Here is an 18,969-nt window from a genome sequence, read left to right on the forward strand (position 1 = left end):
ACAGATGCCACCCATGACCTCCCAGCGAGGTCCCTGCTGGCTCCACTCTTCCCAGGTCAGGATGCATAGCTCCTCCAATGCCTTCCTAGTTTTCAGCCCTTTGTGATCACAGTTTTTAGATTGTTTTCTACAAAAAAAAAATAAAAAATAAAAAAAATTTCCCTGCTTTCCCATATCAAACACAAGTTCTTCCCCACTGCAGGAGCCATAACCTGGAGGCCACCTCTGCCAGCAGTAATACAAGTGACAGGCTCAACTGCATTACACCAGAAGCAATTTCCAGAGACTTAGTTCTCATCTCTTTCAAGAAGGACTTGCCCAAACTCACAATAGAAAAGTGCAAAAACAAAAAAAAAAAATCTCACTTATATGAAGAGCAACAGCAGCCAGCACTTTCCACAGCCTCTGTTTTCCAAAACAAAGAGATGCATGGTTACCTAATGATGCTGGTTGCATCAAGATTACATTTTGCAGTGACTTGGGGCCCTGGGGAAATAAAAACTCCCACTGACACTGGTAGCCATTCGACGAGCTGTTTCTTTGGGCTGCTACATGTCAAAACGAGAAAGGCAGATTTTAGAAGCTCTTGCCACTTCACTGCTATCAAAATGAACATAATCCTTTTGATTCAACCAATTCCTGTATTCACCTTTCCTTCCTGGAGCACTGGGACAATCCCTGAAGAGCACAACACAGGATTTACCAATACATGATTTGAGACGTTTATGTCACTCTAAGACCTAGTGATCGCTCAAGGTTTTAAATGTTTCTATCTATTGCTGATTGTACACACGCATATAAAAATATATAATTTTTGTGTGTACATATATAGACATTTTTTTCTATATAATATATATGCATGCTATTTGCATTTTTATATTTACATTTATCTATATTTACATAAATATGTATTTGCTACTCCTGCTCAGCCCAAAAGCATCTACAAACCTGTAACATGCCTCTCCCTAAAAAAAGGATAAGTTCCCTTAAAGTCTGAACCTTTACACTCAATTTTAATCTAATGCCAACCTTGCTGTTACAGGATACATAGAGATGCATGAGAAATTAATTCCTTTTCCTCATTGAAATCTTGAAATCAAGTCCTAATGAGCTTCTCTTGAAAAAGACGTTTATACTGAGAATGCTCAACATCACTCAGGACCATTGCACACTGGGACAAAAACTGTATGCTGAAAGCTGAGAGGCAGAATTGCTGCTGCTGCTGGACACTGAAACTGACAGCAAGCATGGGCAAATTTTAAATATTAACTCTAAATTCACAGCTCTGCCTAGGCTTTTATTTATAAATGTGTTATTATTAATAGCACTGAACTCAGAAGAGTTAGAAGGTACAGGAATTCCATACCTGGTTCTGTTACTAAACATGGAAGTACATTAATAGAAAAACTGGAATGCATTATTTAGAAATACACACATTTGTATATCTGACCGTATCTACTGGTATATCCACAGATACCTCTATATATTTTGTAAGTATGTGTGTGTATACATATCTATATATACCTGCTCATCTGACATATATTATACCGGTTATAATCTTAGGATTTAGTAACGTTATCTCCCTTTTACTCTCCCTGCTTTCCTTATAGCCTGAAGTGGAAAATTCTTCTACTAAAAACATTTATAGCACTTTGAATTCGCATTGCACTGCATAAGCTCAAGGCCCAACCCTGCAAATATTTAGTCACACAAGTAGTCTACTCTTGTAAAGCCTTCCAGTGAAGACAAATAGATCACTCATACAACCACAATTTCAATGGGAAGGCGCTGATATCACTGGAGGCGCAGCTCATTATCTTGTAAATAGCCAGACCAGAATCTACCCTGACCTCCATCCACAGCAGCTGCATTCAGTTCCACTGCCCCAGAAGTTTAACCCTTAATTATGACATTATTTTGCATTACAAAACTATCAAACAATCTCTGTGCACTGTGTTTTCAGAAAAGCTTGACTTGCCAGCATATTCATTAGACCTGCCTGTGCAATTCTTCCTTCTTAGGTGTCTGAGGCATATCATTGTGTACTTTGCCACGGTGAGTTTTAAAATTAGCTTAGGGTCTATCTGTAGCTACACAGTCCAGGAAAAATCAACTCTGTCCAAAATCCATTGTTCCAAATGTGGCCAAAAATGATACAGAGCATGCACGTTCAGTGTCTACTACCTAACTTAACTGGTTCAGCTGAGCATGATGAAAAATAACAGCTCCTTCAAAATTAGTCCAGAGTCAATATTAGTATTAGCACAGTGCTCATGAGAACCAGTTCTTGTCAAGCTTTGCATGCCCATCACAGAAAAGAAAAATTGCAATGGGAGTTAGATGCCACAGGGCACCCATATGAGCTAGCAGATGACTGCATGTGTGTAAAAACCCATGAAAGAGACCTTGGGGGGGGGGGGGGGGGAAGAAAAAACAGCATGCATATCTGACACAGGTACTTCATAAACCAGGGATGCAGCACTTTGAGGCGTGGGTCCACCAACACTCTCTATGCCCTTGCAGCAAGCAAAGGGCTGGCAAGCACAGGTTTTCCAGGAATCTGGGGTGGTCTAAGTCTTTAGCTCAGACAGATTCCATATGTTACCTTGAGCAAGTTATTTATACCTCCTACATCTTGCACTCACTGTCTATAGTAGAAAAGGAACATGAATACTTAGCTTAGCTAGCTACCCCGTATTCGGGGTGGGGAGAGACAAAAACTGCAAAAACTACACACTTTGCTTTGCAATTCAGGTGGCACCACCCCTGTCAGAACTGATTTCCAGGGCAGGTTATTCTAAGGGTAGAGTGGCCTTGTTGACTCCCTGGCACTCTGAAAAAGGCGAGCAGCCAGGGAGAACCTGGCCACATCCAGAAAGCCCAGCGGTGGCCACCCATCTCCCCACACCACCACGCTGAAGGAGCGGTGCTGGGCTCCCCCAAAGGAAACCGGATGAGGTTGCAAGTCATCAGCTCCCATAAAGGAGGCAGAAATTCAAACCAGAGTCTTCTGGAATGATTTACATGGCACATAAAACAGAGAGGCAATCATAGACATCATTCAACAAATGATTGGGATTAGTTTTATGAATGCCGTCTTCAAAAGTGAGTAAAGAAGGATGTAGTCCTTTTAACTAATTTGGCGGCATGTGCTCTTGCCTTATGGAAATCCCTTCCTGCCAACAGCTTTTGCAAGTTGAACAACCTCTGCCATCCCATGCAATTCAATGGGAAAAGATGGGTTTTGGTGACTCAAGTGTCAAGACGTACAGCTTGCCTTACAGTGACACGAACGGTTAGAGTTGGTCTGCAATTGTATCGGCTCTGTGCTTCCAGCAGCTCTGGTGTTCTTGTTAACAGATCCTTTCTTCACTCTTAAAAGTGCAGGATAACATCTGGGCCTTTTGGGAAGCAGTCTTGCAATAAAGAAGCACTTTGTGTAATTCTTCTTTCCTCGCCAAACCGCATCTGTCTGCTCCCTCTGCCCTTCTCCACTCCACCCCGAGCTCCTTGGGGCTGTGGGGACATGTGTTAGCAGCAGCCAGCTGTCTCCACCGAGCCATCAGTAGGTGGCACTGCCTGCTTTTCTCTCTCCACCCATACAAATGTCCAGTGCTGACATCCCAAATCGACCAACACCAACGACTTCAAAAGACGCCCAAGTGACTTAGAGGCCTCATCTCCTGCCAAGCACGCCTTGGAAATGGCAAGCAGAGACATTGAGAGGACAGGGCATGATGCAGCTCCATCCCTGCTGGGATGAAGCAGTGGCAGCGGCTTTCCAAGGAGAAGGAGGTGGTGAGCAGCAGTGGGAACCTCCCAGCCACCTCACCAGGATTCGGCCTGCCCAGGGCCTGAAGATCCTCCAATCCTACTGTAGTTAAAAGGATGGTGTCAGGCTGGTCTGCCATCGTGTGCAGTGGCCTCACTTTAGTCAATATGTCCTAAGAGCAGCTCAAAGGAGCTGCTTTAAAAAAGCATTAGAGGAAAAATCTCAGCCCCAGACTGGAAGGTTAATTCCCATTAGGTGCTTTGCTCCCATTAGGTATGCTGCCAGCAACTGAGACACTCTGCAGCCTCACCCCAAACTGAGAAAGCCCCAGTCAGTCACCCACCACTTGGTAGCAGCAGCCAGGCCAGCCATCCCCAGATCTCCCACGGTTAAGCTCCAGTCATCTGCAAATAAAGGCCGGTGGCTGGGCATCCTGCACCATGGCAGCAAGGTTTGTCATCCGGCTTCCTGCACCATTGGCACCACAAAGGGGACGTGGTGCCCACCCGCAGGTGACAGGGAAGAGGTCCCTGAGCAGCTGTTTTCACCATGGCTTCATGGCTCGATGTCCCCTTCCCGATGTCCCCTTCCCCCTGCATTTTGTGAAAACAACAACGGAGTCAGGCAAGAAGGACAACGAAGGACCAGACCCTTCAAGAGTCTTTCCTATGCAAACGTGTTTGCTCTGGAAATTAATTGCATATTGACTTTCTTCACACTTGGAACGACTGTCTACTTCCACCTGGAATAAGCAAACTTTATACAAAGCTTCACCACTTGAATTCTCATGCTAAAAATAAGACTGTGCCCTATCCCACTGACTATGCATATGTATAGGGAAGCCATCAGGGTAAAAAGTTTGTTAATTATCACTTGTAAGGAGAAGAAAATCAGATTTTAAATTAGGTATTTAAAAATATGATCAGCTAGCACGTCCTAAGTGCTACTAAGCTTGTCAACAGCGAGTGGCGTGTTATTTTTAGTACTATTTTATTCAGTGAATTTTCTAGGGCGATAAATATTCTCTCTGTAATCAGGGCCGTTCAAAATCAATCAGTAACAAATGCACTAGTCTGAACGGAATCAATTCGTATAGGAATTGCTTTGACATCGGAAGCCAGCTGGTGACTTAGCGTTGATGCCATCTCAGTATTCCACTGCTCGTGTTAACCTTAAAGGAGAGCTAAATAAGCCATACGAAACGGCCCTGTCTGCGCAGGCAGCAAACTGCAGGATGTGTTAGCAGCTGTTTTCTCCCATTGTCTTCAGACAAAGCCAGCACTTTCCGTTGAGCTTTTGTGTTTGTTTTTAAGAAAGTGGTAGCTCCTTCTTAAATGAATCATTGTGAGCCTGCGCGAGAAGTGCTGATAAATAGCTGTCAAAAAAATAAGCTTGCACTTTTCCAAACGTCTGCAGTTTCAAACCTTCCTTCCCTGCTCTTCTGCTTCAGCAATGCAAAGGAGGAAAGAATTCCTCCAAAGAACAGCTTCTGCCCATGAATGGCAGCACCCTTAATTCTGATACTCCGGGGCTATAATTACATTATTACAGCAAATCAAACATTGCCTTTGTGTCTTTACAATCGCGCCCATTGTTTGAAATTAACTGCAAATGGTTTGATTTTCTTGCCTTCCTCCAATACGGGCAGGGAGGAATTAAAGCGCACTAAATCATCTTTCGCACTAAACGCACGGAAAGCCGGGCTCCAGGCAGCAGCATTTGAACTTTGCGAGAAAAGAAACCGCAGCACGGGGGGAAAGGAAGAGCTCAGGCACCGCGTTTGACACGGAGCGACTGCAAAGCAATTAGCGGGCCGCTAAATCCTCTGGTACAATAAATCAGTGACCCGCTTCCCCCTCTTCCCCAATGCCCTTCGTTAGAAAATCAACTTAACGAACACCCCTCCCTTCCCTGCTCCCCAGTAAATGCATTTCCACCGCAGCCTGCACCTGCGCTTCCCAGCGGCTGCAGCGGGGCACGGATGCTTCAGCGGGAGGGGAGAGGGATTTTGGGGAAGAGCAGAGCACGTAGAAGCAGAGAGGAAGGCAAGCTGCCCCTGCATCGGCACTGCCCGGTGCGAAACCACTCTCCCTCTCGCCGTTTTTTCTTTGGATGGACTTGATTCACCACATCTGCTGGGGCTGACACATCTGGCTCCATCCCCAGGCGGAGGGCATGGTGGATATGTCAACATGTTGTCTGGAGGCAGTGGTACATTCTGGAAAGAGCTCTTCCCCCCCCCTCTATCATATATCGTACAATAATCAAGTGTTTTAAAAGGATGGCTAAAGGAAAGAAAAAAAAAAAAAAAAGCTGATTTTGACAAGAGACAGGCCAGAATGGGAACTGCTGAGACAGTAAAGAACAAGTCTGTTATCTTACAAACTACACTTCAGGCTGTCAGCTGCCAGAGATTTACAGGAAAAGCCCCTTTCCTCGGACAGAACCTACACGAAACTTCCCTTCCAGCACGAGAAACTCACCGACATATTCCCCCAATTAGCCCTGGCCCCCAAGCAGGTGGCAGCGGGCAGGCAGGGAGCAGTCCCCATCCTGCCCTCAGCCAAGCCAAACCGGGCTGGCTTGGGGGTGGCAGCCCCCTGCCAGCTGTTGGGAACATCTGGCTGGTACCTGGGGATACGGGGAGCCGCCGGGGGGCGGCTCGCAGGGGTAGGGGTGAAGGCAGTGAACTCCCGGGCTGCGCTTGCCTGGTCAAAAGCCAGAAGAGAGGGGATGAGATGGTTTTGGCTTCTGAACCCATTTTCTCTCCCTCAGCCGCAGACCCCGACAGTGATTTCTAACCCCAAACAGGGCCCTGGGCCGGCTGAAAACAAGGAGAGTTTCAGCCTTGAGGCCAGCAGGTCGCGTCGCCTTTCAGATTTGAACACAGCCGTCATCAACAGATTTCCCGTTGCTCGTCGGTGCCCATTTTCCTCCCCTTCTACCTCTCCAGGACGACACCAGAGACCTATTCCCGGCCCAGAAGGCTGCCCCACCGTGCCCAGATCCCGCCTGAGTTTTTTTTAGTGTCCTTCCAAGGTAACATCTTCTCAAACAGCCAGCCCCCGCTCACACCGCAGCAACCTCGGGCTGCCCTACAGCGAGATATGGCCAGGGGAAAGGTCGGTGATTTAGGGGGCTCCCCGCTCACCCCTGCCGCGCTGCCTTGCTGCTCAGGCTGATGGAGCCGGGGGGGGGGGACAGAAAAAGAAAACGACAAAATCGCAACGAAAGCGAAAAAAAAACGTGTTTCTGATTTAAGAGTAATCTATTTTTAAACGGGGTGGCATGTAAGTATGAAGCCCTAATTAACGAGCACGCGGGATTGCTGCCCGCTGCAGCGTTTTCCCAGCGCGGAGCCCGGGCGCGCTTCTCTCCCCGGTGCCTCCAGCGGCCCCGCTCCGAGCCCACCTGCGGCAGGGCCCGGCCACCCCTTTTCGGGTCCCCGCACCTCACCTTCCGTCCATCTGGCGAGGAGCAGCAGGTAGTTATAAATTAGTCTCTCCAGAACGGAGATTTACTCCCGAGGAGGATGCAGAAAAAAACGCAGCGTGGCCACGGGTGCCTACCCAAATGACCCGCGAGTTTCAAAGCCCACACAGCTCGACCCCAATCACTTGGCACTGAGCAAGGAGAACAATTTCGGGGAAAAATCCCCTCGGTTTTACAACAATGGGGCATACCGCCTGCCGCCAACTCAGTCCGTAAGGATGGCTGCACCCGACAAAACTCATCACAGCAACAGAGGAGCACACCACATCCTCACTGGGAGCACAGCTTTTTGTAGATGGACTTATTGTCTTTACGCACTGGTTAGAGCTGGCACAGCAGGGGAAAGCATATGGAAATGGAAGGAAGGAAGGCAGGAAGGAAGGAAGGAAAAGGAAGGAAGGAAGCAAGCCTAATATCTATTTTCTTGTCGTGGGTAAATCACGACTCCCCTCTCTTTGAGCAGTATGTGAAACTCGAGAGCTTTGATCGCTGGGATCTGAAGTTCTCGTGGGGGACCTGGTACTCCTGCTGCTGCTGAAAAAGAAACACAGAACTCCTTTCCTCGATTCAGTTCAAAAAGCGCCTACTGCGAGACCGCCTGCTCCAACGCTCATTTTCTGTCCTACTGCAGCCTTCGCGCTACGCGGAACGCAACGAGGAATTTCCATGGCAGCATTTACATCCGAATGGACCCGCGGAGCTCCACGCCGACTCCTACCAGCCCAACTACGCGGCGTTTGGGGCAAGGGGAGCGGTGTCAGCCGGGAGCCCAAGGACCCGTCCGGGCGCCGTCGGGGTATCCCCTCCCGGAGGCAGCGGGCTTGCCTCCTCAGCGGCCTTTTTATTCCCACGTCTGGCCAGCGCTTTTCCACCTCCCCGTCCTTCCGAAGCCCTCACCCACCGGAGAGGATAGTCACGGGGAAGAGCGAGAGGGAGGAAAGCCGGCAGCGGGGTCGGCCCTGCACCCGTCGGTGGGGTGGGACCGCGCCGGTCCCTGCGCCCTGCCCCGGCTCGGGGGCGCCCCGTCGGGGGTCGATCGCCCCCGGGGAAGGAGCGGGGGGCCGCGGGCGCCCTACCTGCAGGACGTTGGCGTGGCGCAGCCGCTGCAGCAGGATCATCTCCTTGACGATCTTGTAGGCGGCCAGGCGGTAGCAGTCCCCCAGCGCCGAGAACTGCCGCACGCAGTGGGCGACGTCGTGCCCGCCGAAATCCACCGCCTTCAGCGCCACGGCCAGCGAGCGGTTGAGCACCGCCTTGTACACGGCCTTGGTGTAGCCGGAGCCCAGGTACTGCACGCCGCTCACGTCGCGGATGTCGCGACAGCCCAGCAGCGGCGGCTCCAGCGACAGCTCGCCCGAAGCTCGGCCCCGGGGTTGCCCCGCCGCCGCCGCCCGGCTCCGAGGCGCCCCCGGCCGCGGCTGCTCCGCCGAGGAGCGCGGCGGGGCCAGGTCCATCAGGCGCCGCTCCCGGGGCCGCAGCGCCCGGCGCCCCCCCGCCGCCGCCGCCGCCCCCCGGTGCTGCCGGTAGCGCAGCACCTCCTCGTAGCGCTCCTGGAGCTGCCGAGCCAGGGCAGCGGCGGCAGCGGCCTCCTCCTCCTCCTCCGGGGGCTCCGGGGGGGGGCCCGGCGGGGAAGGGGGCGCCCCGTCGCGGGGCGGCGGCGGGGGGGGGTGCTCGGAGCCGGGGATGAAGAGCACGTTGAGCAGGGTGCCCAGCAGGAAGGCGAGGCAGCAGCCGGCAGCCACCGCGATCTTCCTGCGCCTCATCGCCACCTCGCTGCCGGCTTCTCCAGCCTCTCGGGTCTCTCTCCTCTCGCCCCTTCCCCGCGAACCGGCTCCGGGGGTTGTTATTATTATTTTTTTTTCCGCCCCCCCCCCCCTCCCCGGTTTTGCCGGGGCGCTCAGCCGGACCTCACCCCCTTACGGCGCTCCTGCATGACACTTGCCTCCCTGCTTTTAAGCCTCCCAAGCACTTATTATTAGCGGGACCGGAGGAGGGCGGGGGGGCGGGGGGGGATCCCCGGCTCGCTCCCCCCGCTGACGCTCCCTGATTGACAGCCCGGCCCCTTCCAGCCGCCCGGCCGAGCTGCACGGGGGCCTGGGAATCGTAGTCCCCCGGAGAAGCCCCGCCGGCCTCCGGCTAGCCCGGGAGCCGGGACTACATCTCCCAGGCTCGGCCGAGCCCCCCGGCGGGGAAGGAGCGGGGCGGGCCGCCGGGGGGAGCGGGGCGGAGCGGGGCGGAGCGGGCGGGCGGCACCCCCCGACGGGAGCCGCGGCTCCGGCCCCGCTTCTCGGGCTGGGGTTGGGGTTGGGGGGCTGCAGGTCCTTCCCACGCGTGGCGTGGCGCCGAGCATCGCGCCGGGACGCGGGGGATGCTCCTGCTGCGCCCCGCCGTGGCTGCGCGGGGCCCCCCCCCGCACCAGGGGCCGCCCGTTTCCCACCTCTTCCCCCCCCGGTTCCCACCTCTTCCCCCCCTAAAATAAAGGGGCCGCGGCTCCCTCCCGGCACCTCCGGCAGCAAAAGGGCCCGGCACACGGCCGGGGCTGCAGCTACAAATCACGGCCTCGCCGGGGGGTAGCCCCTTCCCCGCTGGAAATGTGAATTGCAGGGCTGAGCGCTAATGACACGGTTATCCATCAAGCCCACATTACGATGCTGTTAGCAACTAATTAACAAATACAATCAGCCAGAGAAACTTCCACAAAGGCAAGTCCATCAGCAAGAGAAAAGCCGTAAAAGAGTCAGGCGAGGCAAAGTTCGCCACAATAGGAGCGGGAAATCATTTCCAAGAAGGGAAAGGGCCGAGCCATTTAGGTAATACACATCGGGGGGACACACACACAATCCAAAAAAAAAAAAGAAAAAAGAAAAATCGGCCCGGAGGCTCAGCCTCCGCTCCGCTGCGCGCTGCTCCGCGACCGCTGCGCGCCGCCCCCGGCCTCGCTCCGCCCGTCGGGGCGGTGCCACCTGCAGCCCCCGGGGAGCCGCCGGCCGGGCTGTCGTTATTTTTTTTTCGTTTTTTTCCCTTTTTTCCCCTTTCTCTAATGGTTTCTGCTCTTATCTAACGGGAGCAGCGCTTTGCCGGTCAGCCGTGCCGGGGCGGCTTCTTCGCAGCTTTCCGCAGCCCTGCGGTCAGTGGGATTTCACGGGTACAGAGGGGGACGGGTGGATTTTATTATTTTTTTTTTTGCCGAGTAAGCGGGTTCGTAACGCCGTGAAACGCGCTTGCAGAGAAGCTGGGCCACCTGCAGCCCTCCCGGTGTTGATCGGGACCCCCCCAACACGCCCGCAGGCGGCGGGAGGCTCGGGTTGCCTCGCCGTGGCCTCGGACGTGCGGCGCACCTCCACGGTGCGGAGGCCGCCCGGCCTCTCCGGAGGGGCCACCGGGCTCCCCCGGGGCCACCGAGCACCCCTGAGGCCACCGGGCTCCCCCGGGCACCCCGAGGCCACCGGACGATAGCATCCAGCCGGCCATCGCCGTCCTCCCCGTCGAGGCCAGCTTGGGGAGAGGGGAGGCTCGGCCGTCCTCCTGCACCCCCGGGTGGTTTGGGGGTGAGCCCCCCCGTCCTGCTGTGCCCGCGGGACGGAAGGAGAGGGTTTGTCGGCTCCCTGAGGAGGTTTTTAAGGAGCCTTCCCCTGCCCTCGGCCTCTCCCGGCAGCGCCTGGCGACGCGGAGGCTGCGCGCCCGCCGCCGGCCGGCCGTGCTTGCGCGGGTTACGGCAGCAAAAGCCGACTGCAAAACAGCTGCCCCCGGCACACATTAAAGCGGGCCACCTGTTTTCCACATCATGCCTCATCTCAAAGCCGGTTTTCTTCATTATATCGCTCCCGACAGATACCATGAAATACATCGCTCATTTAGATATGGGAGCCGACCTCTGGAGGACGACTTGCGCCGAGCGCTTTGATGTCGGGAGCCGGATTTCAAAAGACAGAAAAAAGCCGCTTCCATGGTTCTAATTACCCCGCGCCCGGGCCTGCCGCTGATTAGGGCGGCACGGCTCGGCACGGCCCGGTTAAAACGCGCCGCCCGAAAAGAGCTCGGCAAACAGCCCCTGTGGGCCCGGCACCAGCCGGCTGCTCGGAGCAGGGCGGGCAGGAGGTGTGGGAGCGGGTGCCCCCTGCTCCTGCCCCCAGGCTTTCGCAGGATGCTGCCCCAAAAGCGTTTCGGGGCTCGGCACCACTGGGGCGCACATGCGAGCCTCTTATCTGGGCAGCGGGGTTGGGAAAGCTGAGACACTGCGGAGGGAGTGGGGACGAAGGGGCTTTTTTGTTCAGTGTGCAACAGGCTGTGCTTGATTTGATCCTCACAGCCCCTATTTCTATCGATATTCCTAAAGCCAAGGGATCAAACGCAGAGAAATTAAAACCATGCTACCACGCTAAATAAGATTAAGGTCGTGGCAATATATTGACTGCTCCCAGAGGAAATCATTCTGCTGCTGCAGCAGCCAGAGCCCTCCCGGAGGCCAATCTTGTGCTTCAGGATGGTCAAGAGCCTGCATCGAAACCCTGCAGGGGGTCACCTTTAGTGCCTGTGCTCCTGTCCCCCTGGGCTCCCAGCCTGGCTGGCTGATGGAGGCCATGAACTTGGCCAGGCGAAGCCCAGCCATCTTTGTTTTCAGGCTCCCAAGCTGGTATTTGCAAGCAGGTCTCACTGTTCATCTCGAGAGATCATAGAATCATAGAATATCCTGAGCTGGAAGGGACCCACAAGGATCATCGAGTCCAACTCCTGGCACCACACAGGTCAACCCAAAAATTCAGACCATGTGACTAAGCGCACAGTCCAAACGCTTCTTAAACTCCGACAGATGTTGACTCCAGGCCCAAAAAATAGGAGTGCCATATTTTCAAGCATGGGTAGCTTCGGAATCTCAGTTAAAAAACACAACTGGAAACATGTTTGTGGGAGCTGGGATCTGTCAGAGCTTCTGCTGGGGAAGTTTGTTCTTCCTGAAGTGCTACATAGTCACACTGCTCCCCTTCAACACTTTGGAGTTAATTTTGTTTTTTGAAAGGACTTCATAACCTTTTGAATTCCTGGCCACCTGTTCTGGCTGTTTATGTGGAAGTGGAGCTTTTTTTGGAAAGCCCAGCCTCAGCCATGAGGCCCGAAGTCCCTCAAAAACACAAGTCCATGTCCTCATGCCTATTCAGTGAGGGCCCTTCCATGTCCAAACGCTCCGTCATTCCCTGCTCTGCCAGAGTCTTGTCAGCCTTCAGCTCAGGGTGGAAAGCCTCTCATTCCTCAGGGATACAGGGCCAGAGGCAGGCCTTTGCAGGCCTTTTGTAGTCTTTAGTAAGTGTTCTTACATGGCAAAATCTTTATAATGCTCTTTACTTTAAGCAAGATCTCCCCCCCTCTCTCTCTCTCTCTTTTTAAATGCTGTTTCTTCCTTTCCTCTCAGGAAACCCACTCCCTTGTATATTTGAAGCAAGCTGAGATGCAGCCAATTGTATTAGTTCTGGCTGGAACAAAAATGCATAATGAAACATTGAATGTGTGGTGTGAGTCCAAAATAAATGGTCACTAGCAGAGCCAGCAAAAACCTGCAAGTACAGACAGTCTGAGAAAAGGAAAAGCTTGGACTCTACCTACAGTGCTCTACAGTTTTTCCAAAGGGAAAAATGAGCTCTGGCTTTAGAGAGCTTGGGGAGAGATGCTGGGGCACTGTGCCTTTTTTGATTGCATTTATCAATGGTGATGATTCTTGCATTTTTTATTTTTATTTTTTGTGTGAATACAGCATCTGTAAGTGGGTAAAGGTGTTTTATCTCTTATCCTGTATTCTCAAAGTACAGCAGCTTGGTTTTTATGTGCCAGATGTCAGTGTGCCCTGATTCTTCACCAGTCAGTCAGGATTAAAGCTGCCCTGTATCAGAGAGGTGTTACGAGGATAACTCTATTAATGCATGTGGAAATCTGGTACTGCAGCAATAAAGGCCCTGTAAATATTTACACAGACAGAGCGAGCTCATGGAAATTTTACATTATTAGCTTAACTTCATTACAAGGAAGTAGTTTAGAAAGTCACTGGTATATGACATGCACTTTTATTTTTAATTAAACATTGACAACATACTCGGTGCTGTTTCAAGCCACAGGACTCAGAGAGCTGCTTGCTGTTCTAAATATTTTACAATCTGCGGGGAAATATCAAGTCTCAAGCAAAGGAAAGAAGTAACATAGCTGCCTTAAGAATAAATCTTCCCAGTCAGACCTTTTACACTTCTAAGAGTTAATAAAATAGCAGGTACAGGACAACCAGAGGATATAATTTATTTGGATATTCAAAAGCCTTTTGATAAACACCCATACAAGAAACTGTTAAGGAAACTTGGTAACCACAAAGTGAGAGGTAAAGTCCTGTCATGGATAAAAATCTGGTTATAAATGGGTATGGAATAAATGGCCAATTCTAGTAGGGAAAGAGATTAATAATGAGGTGCCCCAGAGATCAGGACTCAGAACAATATTGTTTAATGCTGCATTAATAACCTGGGGGTGAACAGTGGAGTGGCAAAAGTTGATGTCAATAGAAAAGCAGTTAGCTTAGGTCAGGAGCAACATCAGAAGAATTTAATAAAATCACAGGACCATGTGCAGAAGTATGAAGGCAGCTTGGAAAGTACCTTCAAAACTTACAACAGCACTACCATTCCTCGCAGTACGCTGGCACCATCCCCCATCCGTACAAGGGTGAGGGTAGGTAAGCTGGGGACAGGCAGGTGTTTGCAAGTCTCCAAGTCTGCTTTTTCACTCCTCTCAGTGGCTGCCCAGCTCCCATAGTTTGTAACACCAGAGGAACACCTGAGCTTCTGTATGGCAAGCCCCTCTACCAGTCTGTGAATAACGTCCCTGTGAGCTTCTCCAGCAACTGTTTAAGAAAGATCGCATGAGTTCCCATGGCTGATTCTTCCCTGAGGACATGTCAATGGCTCTACGTCACTTCTCACTGGCATTTTAAGAATTACGTGTTTGGTCCGATGAGAGTGGCACGGCAACAAGCTTCAAGTCCGCTAGGTCTACAGACATCAGCTCCTGGATGCTGCCTGGCAGCAAGCAAAACGAAACCCAGCAGCACAGCTGGGGTGCAGCTATCTGTGTGCAGACCCATCCTCTAGAGCTACGCAGGGTAAACGCACAGGCAGCTGTCTGAACTTAGAGCCCCTGGGCTTTCCGGTGGGTTGTTTACTATGTGGCTTTTTCTTCCCACTGGTTTCGCTCTTGCGGTGTGGCTGTGCTGTGCTACCCCCTCGTTGCTGCAAACTGCAGCGTCCCAGCCTAGCAAAGGCCTGAAGTCTCACTGCAAGCTGTTTGTTTTGAGTCTGGTGTACAGACAGATGTACTTACCAGCAGTCTGGACAACATTTGATGGTATCTTTGTGTATCCTCATTGCTGCCAGTCCTCTCTTCCAACTGCTCTGTCTTCTCTGCAGTGCTGCCCAGACACAGCGCAGGCTCTGATGGCTTTTGAAGGCAATGACATTCATGGAAACTCAAACTGCTGTTCTTCACAGGGCTTTATTATTGTTTTGTTTTTAACCAGTGGGTCATTTCCAAGGATACTATTCTGGAAAAGAAAGCAACTCATAAAGAAAGATTTTTAAAAATCCTCTTGATATGACTTGTAAAGTGTTTTGAAGTACCAGCCACAAAATAAATTGTTTTTAAATCCCCTCTTTCAGCTGATGATTTACATTACATTAGAACCGCCCCACACCCCATCATCAGGACCCCACTGTAGTTGGTGGGGCGTAAACGCAGCTCACCAGGGGCTCTGCTCCCAAAGGGAACTAGAAGGCATCGCACCCCAGGGGAGAAGCGGAAAGTCCATGTGCCCGTGAGAAGAGCCTTGTCTATGACCCTGCAGCACCGAGGAGGCAACCCAGGGCCCCTTCCTCTCAGTTCTTGTCCCTGCCAGTGATTCCCACAGCCTTGCTTTGTGCAATCCAAGCTCTACATGGCTTGAGTGCACTCTTGGGTTTCTTACTTTTACTTTTTTTTTTTCATAATCTAAAATAATAAATAATAATAAAAACATACACATAATATCCATTCAGCCTAATTAACAATAACCCCCTAGTTCAATGCAGGGGAATTGGCTCCAGTTGTGAGTAGGCTTCATTTATGGAGCTTTATGAACTGGCATCAGCTGAGGACCTGCTCAGAAGTGAAGGAACTGCTTCAGCAGCCCTGGGGCTAACAACCCAGCATGTGTGACCAGTGATGCTGCCAAGGATGAGGTAGGAAAGGAGCTATGTGCCAGGGTTGTGTGTTGTAGTTGCTGCCAGTCCTGGGTCATATTTCTCTCTGACCACATATCACTGTGTTGAGTTATTATGGGAAACAAGATGTTCAGGCCACAGTGTGATAAGTACGGTGCTACACGAGCAGTAATGCAAGCATGAAGGTCACTGAATATTTTGGGATTGCTGGTTTAAAATTGGTGTATTTTACCATTTGCACCATCAATTTTCTCCATAAGTAAGATCCAAAGAGAAGCTTTGAGAACTTGTTTGGAGGAATCCAAATAGTCCAGAGTCTGGGGCAACTCATTGTTCTAGGTATGCTGCAGCCTTAAAGTAAGAAAACAAGTATTTGACCTCAAAACACCGAGGCAGAGCCCTGGTGTTTCCCTGGAAGTGGCTGCCCTCTGCCTGCCTCGCTGCCCCGGTGCAGTGGGAGGAACTGCTGCCTCGGCTCTGCTTTTGTTGCTGACCCAGCTGCTCCTGGCTGGCCCAGCTGATACCTCCCCTTCACACAGGCTTTGAAACCCTTTCTCGCCCAGCTCCTCCATTGCAGCCTGCCTGGAGGTGCGGGGTTCCCCTGCCATGCCCGTCCCACAGTTCGCCACAGCCATCCATCAGGGGCACCACCAGCCACCGCTGCTGCTCCTTCCTCCTGCCAGCTGAGAAAATAGGAACCATTTTCAACCCCAGCCGCATTCTCTGGGCTTTGAGGACCACGGTGGCCTGAGCCACTTCCAGCAGGGCAGTACTGATTCATTTCCTCCTGACCCCCAGGACAATTATCAAAAGCTGGCATTTTGTTAATCCAGGCGTAATTAATCACCACCAGTGTTTTGATTTTAATTACTCTGTTTCCATCGTCTTTAAGAGCTTTAGGATCTGTGAGTTTTTATATGTGGTTTTAGAAGATACCAATGCTGATATTTTGCCAGGCCATAAAATCCTTTGCAGCAGTAGTAGTTTTTTAGAGGGCCTAAAGTGTTTTGGATTAAAATCGGGACAAAAATGCAAGGGCCAGACTGAAGAGGTACAGAAGGAGGTTGTCTGACTCTCGGTTGTTTCAGCAACACAGAGCAATAGAAAGGATTAGGAGCAGAGTATTTTGTGCAGAGAAAATGATTTCTTGCCATCTACCAGTTTGCAAAAACATGGCAAAAAAAAAAAAAAAGAAGACCTGAATCTGTAATTTCTTCCTTTGCCTTTGGTATCAACCAACCCCCAACCCCCAAGGATGCTGGAAGGACAATCACAGTAGATTTTGTCAGAGATTTGAGTGTCATTATGTGGTACTTTCTATGAGAATACCCAAAACTGCACCCAGGAAGGATGTCAGGTCATTTCACAGCCTCTCATTTGAATAAACAAGACGTTTGAATTGTTTCTCAGAGTCACTAAAAAAAAAAAAAAAAAAAAAAAAAAAGCATGTGAAAATGTCAGAGAATTTCCTCTTTTCGTTTCCCACCCAAATACAAAATCAAATAAAAGCAAACACATGGGACACAAATATAGGAGCAGCCTCCTCTGCACATATTCTCTGTGATACACAAGCTGTTTCCAGATGTACGGATTACAACTCAACCAACTGCTGCTTAAAAATCAGCCTTAGGATATTGATAGAATGCCTCACCAAGTCAGAAACTGCTGTGGAAACTGATGTGCTTGGTGGTCAGGCTCCCCCCTCCTGCAGTGATGCTGCTGGCTGCACCCGTTTGGTGACCTGTTGCCATATCTTCACTCCAGTGAGGTGATTTTCAGGCCTCCCAAAGTATGGATTTAAAGTCCCTGGAACGTAATTACACATTAACAATTAAATATGGGAATTTTTCTTTCAGTTTTCAGTCTGAATATTTTTAAACCAACTGTTGCTATAATGTAGGAAATGTATAACCCTGACAGTAAGAGCAATGAAGGATACTCATGATAGGAAAAAAAACACAGCATCAACTCTACAAAAAGTGTAAAAACCAACTGCCTGCTAAAGGCAGAGTACTTAAAAACATTTCAGGATTTGCACACAAAAACAGGTCAGGATTTTCACACATCATGTGGCTGCACATCTCTCATAACTATTTTTGCTAATTGGACATTTCTGTGTGCAACTGGATGAGACTTTTCAGACATAAATACTCACGCAGTAACACTGATTACATGTGCACTACAGCATCACTGTGCTTGTACAGGGCTCCTGCCCTAGGCTGTAGTTGTTCTTACTGACTTAACACAGTGCTTAATATTTCTGGAATATGCTTCAGTGCTGGTCTCATATTTTTGAGTGATATTGATCTGAACAAGACTAGAATGAGGTTCTTGGGGCTGTACAAGAGGCCCTTTGGCATTGCAACAGCCAACCACACAATGTACTATCACTTGCAGGGTTTGCATCTTCATGTCATGCACAAGAGGAGGCTGGGTATCCTAGGAACAAGAATTGCCTACCGAATGGGCTCAGGACAACCACTAGGCTGAGAAAAGAGCTGCTTAAGGTCATCAGCGAGAACAGAGAGCAATATAGAGTTAGGTGCCCTGTTCATGGTTAAAAAGAGATGTCTCTGCACTTGGGATTCAGACCCTGAGACACCCCTGAGCAGGTGGCTCCTGTGAAAAATCAGAAATCAAGGCTCTGGACTGTGACTTTATCATGTCACCTGCAATGCAGGAGACCCACATACCTAAATCCCTCTGCTGCCTGACCAGGGTCTGTCCCTCGTCCATGTCCTCTTGCTGCAGTGCTCTGCAGGAGAGTAACTACTCACACATGGGATTCCCCCCATCATGGCTACTCAGATTGGGCCCTATATTAAAACTTATTACAGAAATTATTCTGTACTGCAGTGTTTTTTATCAGCTGCTGCATAAGAGAATTTGGAATCGGTCCCTGGTCCAACAAAACGTTGAGCAGAAGAGAAGACACAGAGACACGCAGCACATGCATTTTCAGCAGCTGTGGCACGTCCACGTCTAAGAACACAAAAGGTGGATTTGAAAGACAGTTTGCTGATGTCGGCTTTGGGAAACTAAGTGCACTGACTCATGGACCCAGGGGCAACACGACGTGTGAGGCCGGCTGAGCCCTGAGGACGGCTGCAGAGCAAGGCCCTCTCCACGACACAGAGAGGCAGAGGGATGACAGAGCGAGGCAGCAATGCCGGGTGCTCCCACCTGCATGGGTCTGCACACGTTTGGCTGACAAATGCTGATGTGCCACAGGGTTTAGGCACCCCTGGGTTAAGGTTCAAAAGGATTTCTGAGGAATTTTCAGACTCTAAAGACCATTAAACAGTTGAATTTGGGGAACTAGTGCTTAGAGAGAGGGCTTAATGACTACATCCCTCTATGGAGGTGTTTTTGTCAGAGCATTTTGCAGATGCCTTGTGGGTGTATCCTCAGTCAAATGCAAACTTTGCAGGGTGCTTTTTATGGCAGTCTTTCTCTAAATCATAATAACTACCAGCC

General features: G+C 50.6%; 1 protein-coding gene and 1 long non-coding RNA gene across 4 annotated transcripts in view; both read right to left on the bottom strand.

Annotated features, from left to right (window-relative positions):
* PKDCC (protein kinase domain containing, cytoplasmic) overlaps positions 1-9,258 on the bottom strand; it is a 34,024-nt gene extending 24,766 nt beyond the window's left edge. Inside the window, exon 1 of one of the 2 annotated variants that reach the window (XM_040552917.1) lies at positions 8,341-9,252. In XM_040552917.1, coding sequence (XP_040408851.1) covers positions 8,341-9,027 — 687 coding nt within the window. In that variant the 5' untranslated portion in view covers positions 9,028-9,252. Of the gene's footprint in view, positions 1-8,340 lie in introns of both variants that reach the window. The other variant, XM_040552918.1, reaches the window with a different exon arrangement.
* A 2,442-nt stretch (positions 9,259-11,700) lies between these two features.
* The window catches only part of LOC121066793, a 104,728-nt gene continuing 97,459 nt past the window's right edge, over positions 11,701-18,969 (bottom strand). For both annotated transcript variants that reach the window (XR_005817953.1, XR_005817954.1), the window contains 2 exons: positions 17,144-17,298; positions 11,701-16,907 (listed from right to left, as the gene is read on the bottom strand). This is a non-coding gene — a long non-coding RNA (uncharacterized LOC121066793). The remainder of the gene's footprint in view (positions 16,908-17,143; positions 17,299-18,969) is intronic.

The sequence above is a fragment of the Cygnus olor genome, chromosome 3 (assembly GCF_009769625.2).
Source record: "Cygnus olor isolate bCygOlo1 chromosome 3, bCygOlo1.pri.v2, whole genome shotgun sequence".
NCBI classification, from domain to species: Eukaryota; Metazoa; Chordata; class Aves; order Anseriformes; family Anatidae; genus Cygnus; species Cygnus olor.